Source organism: Solanum tuberosum, unplaced genomic scaffold, assembly GCF_000226075.1.
Source record: "Solanum tuberosum cultivar DM 1-3 516 R44 unplaced genomic scaffold, SolTub_3.0 scf00051, whole genome shotgun sequence".
Taxonomy (NCBI): Eukaryota; Viridiplantae; Streptophyta; class Magnoliopsida; order Solanales; family Solanaceae; genus Solanum; species Solanum tuberosum.
Genome location: NW_006238978.1, coordinates 2,043,167 through 2,045,735, shown reverse-complemented (window position 1 = coordinate 2,045,735; position 2,569 = coordinate 2,043,167). Strand labels below are relative to the sequence as shown.

Genomic DNA, 2,569 nt, shown 5'->3' with positions numbered 1-2,569 from the left:
GTTATTTTGTCATTCTAACTATTTTATCTCGAAATAAGTTATCTTGAAAGTATTATTCCACCCAAAGGCAGAGATAACTTATCTCGATACGTTCTTATCATTTATCATGAAGTTATTCCAAACTTTATAACCAAACTCATGAGTCAGGATTATCTCCTTTTATCCATCACATCAAATGTGTCCTTAATGTGGGATAAATATAACACACTACAATCCCAAGATAACTAATTCTTGAAATAAGTTATTCCACAAGTTTATCCCAACCAAACAAGGAGTGAAGTACTCATCCTAAAATTAATCTGAATCAGTTATTCCTTATCCCTTTTACCAAACGAACTACCAACCTAACCCACCCAACCCCACCCCACCCCACCCCTTATTATCTTTTATCAATTCCTCTCTTAATAATATTTTCCAAGTTTCTATTTAAAAAGAACAATAGCCCACAACTTTCTCCCATGCACTTGTCTTCTTCACCTCCAACACTTGTTCCTTAGTGTTTTTTTTCATATGGTTCTCTTCTCTCTTTGCCCATAACTTGTCTCTCAAATAGTTATCATCCTCTTCTCTTTTTAAACTCCCCACAACACACACAACTCTCTCACATATTCATTCAAACAACACATTCTATTACTATATATAACTTCTATCTTGACACCTTAATTAACACAACTTCTTGCCTACTTAACACAATATAATGTCAAATCGAAGAACACGCGGTTCGAGACAATCATCAGGAGCTTCTAGAATAAGTGATGATCAAATTGCTGATCTCGTATCAAAGTTACAATTACTTATCCCTGAAAGCCGCAGTACTAGGAGTTCCGATAAGGTATCATTTATTCAAGTTTAAGTTATATATACTGACAGTTCAAATTCCTTATATATAAACATGTTGAATTGTACTTATTGTGTTACAATGTCACATTTTGTAAATGTTAATTTGGTTACATTTTGTTTGTTCTCTTCTTTTACTTACTATAAACTATTTATGTTGTGTTTTGTACAAATGAATGAATTATATTTTCATGAAGCCATTCATATTTTTGTGTGGCCTTCATTATCTATTTAGGGATAAGTTTAATTTGAAAGTCATATTCTCATGCCCACTAGGCCATATTGCAAGCTCCCTCATTTAATATTTTGTGTTGCTTAAGCATGTGGTGTAGGACTCTTTGTCACTTCAACATTTCTTGGCCTAGTCTCACATTTAAATATGCATTATATTTACAAACATTTGATCTTATGTTAATTACATTAAAAAAATAATTCTCATAGTTATTGTTCTGTTACTATGTCTTATTTCTTGTACTTCTGTTACTTTTTTTTCCTAGACTTCTTTTTCTATGAGTCAATGGTCTATCGAAAATAGTTTTTCTATCTCTAAGGTGGGGGTAAGGTCTACGATCAGGGGTGGAGCCAGCTGAGTGTCGGGGTTCATTCGAACCTCCTTCGGCAGAAAATTGTATCATTTATACATGGTTCAAAATTATTTTTTATGTGTATATAGTAGTTGTTGAAACCCCTTCCGCTAGTTCATGTTTTTACTTATTCAAAACTTGAACCCCTTAGTAAGAATTCTGGCTCTGCCACTGTCTACGACTCTTCGTACATTCTACCTTCATCAGAACTCATCGGTAAAGCAATTTCTAAATTTTTTTAATTTTTTTTTTTGAAAAATAGGTTGAAGCTTCCAAAGTGTTGCAAGAAACATGTAATTACATAAGAAGTTTACACAGAGAAGTGGAAGACTTAAGTGATAGATTATCAGTGCTTTTGGAATCTACTGAGAGTGACAGTGCTCAAGCTGCTATTATTAGAAGCCTATTTATGTGACAATTATTGCCATTATTTGAAGATTACTAGTTATGTAACAATAATTTCAATTTACTAGGTTCTATTTTCATTTGTAATTTACTTTAATTATCATCTTGTTATTATTTTTCTTCTTCTAAGATGCAATAGTACTTATAGTTAATTAATTAATTAAGACATTATATTTGTATTGAGAAATTTACTAAATATTTATAAATTGACTATGGATTCAGTTATTATTATAGTCAATCCTCTTTATAGTGACTATGTTCGTCTGAAAGTTTCATGATTACTATAATGAAGTTTCTTCATACATGTATGCTGATATTTGACATTTAGATCTTATTTAACTGCTATAAACAAAAGTATGCAAGATTATTACTTTTTATGTTGTAAGCGGAAAAAAAATATTTCTTAACCAATTTAATGAAAATAATATAGAGTATGAATATAAAAATAAAAAAAATAAAAAACAAACATTAGTCGTCTTTCCTAGTGAAGTTATGACCATAATTATTGTAAACCATTTAAATACAATTCTTTTTAAACTTTTTGATACTCATACATAAAAGTTATTATGTGCATAACATTTTTATATATAATATTATTTCTTACAAAATATTATTACACAATATATTTTAGTATATAGTTGTTATAGAGGACTAGTTTTACAAAAGGTGTATTAGTATATATATCATGAATATTGTTATTGTTGTTGGAGATATAATGTTATTATACAAAAGTAAAATAAAAT

General features: G+C 29.5%; 1 protein-coding gene across 1 annotated transcript; it reads left to right on the top strand.

The window, feature by feature from the left end:
* Positions 1-406: 406 nt before the first annotated feature.
* Positions 407-2,049, top strand: LOC102593439 (transcription factor PRE6-like). Its single transcript, XM_006344208.2, has 2 exons — positions 407-832; positions 1,684-2,049. The coding sequence occupies exons 1-2, from the start codon at positions 698-700 to the stop codon at positions 1,834-1,836; spliced, it is 288 nt and encodes a 95-aa protein (XP_006344270.1). The 5' UTR covers positions 407-697; the 3' UTR covers positions 1,837-2,049.
* Positions 2,050-2,569: the final 520 nt, after the last annotated feature.

Excerpts from the sequence above, each read along its gene's own strand:
- LOC102593439 (XM_006344208.2), top strand. The coding sequence starts at position 698 with ATGTCAAATCGAAGAACACGCGGTTCGAGACAATCATCAGGAGCTTCT. Across the intron at positions 833-1,683 it reads GTACTAGGAGTTCCGATAAG|GTTGAAGCTTCCAAAGTGTT; the intron begins GTATCATTTATT and ends TTTGAAAAATAG.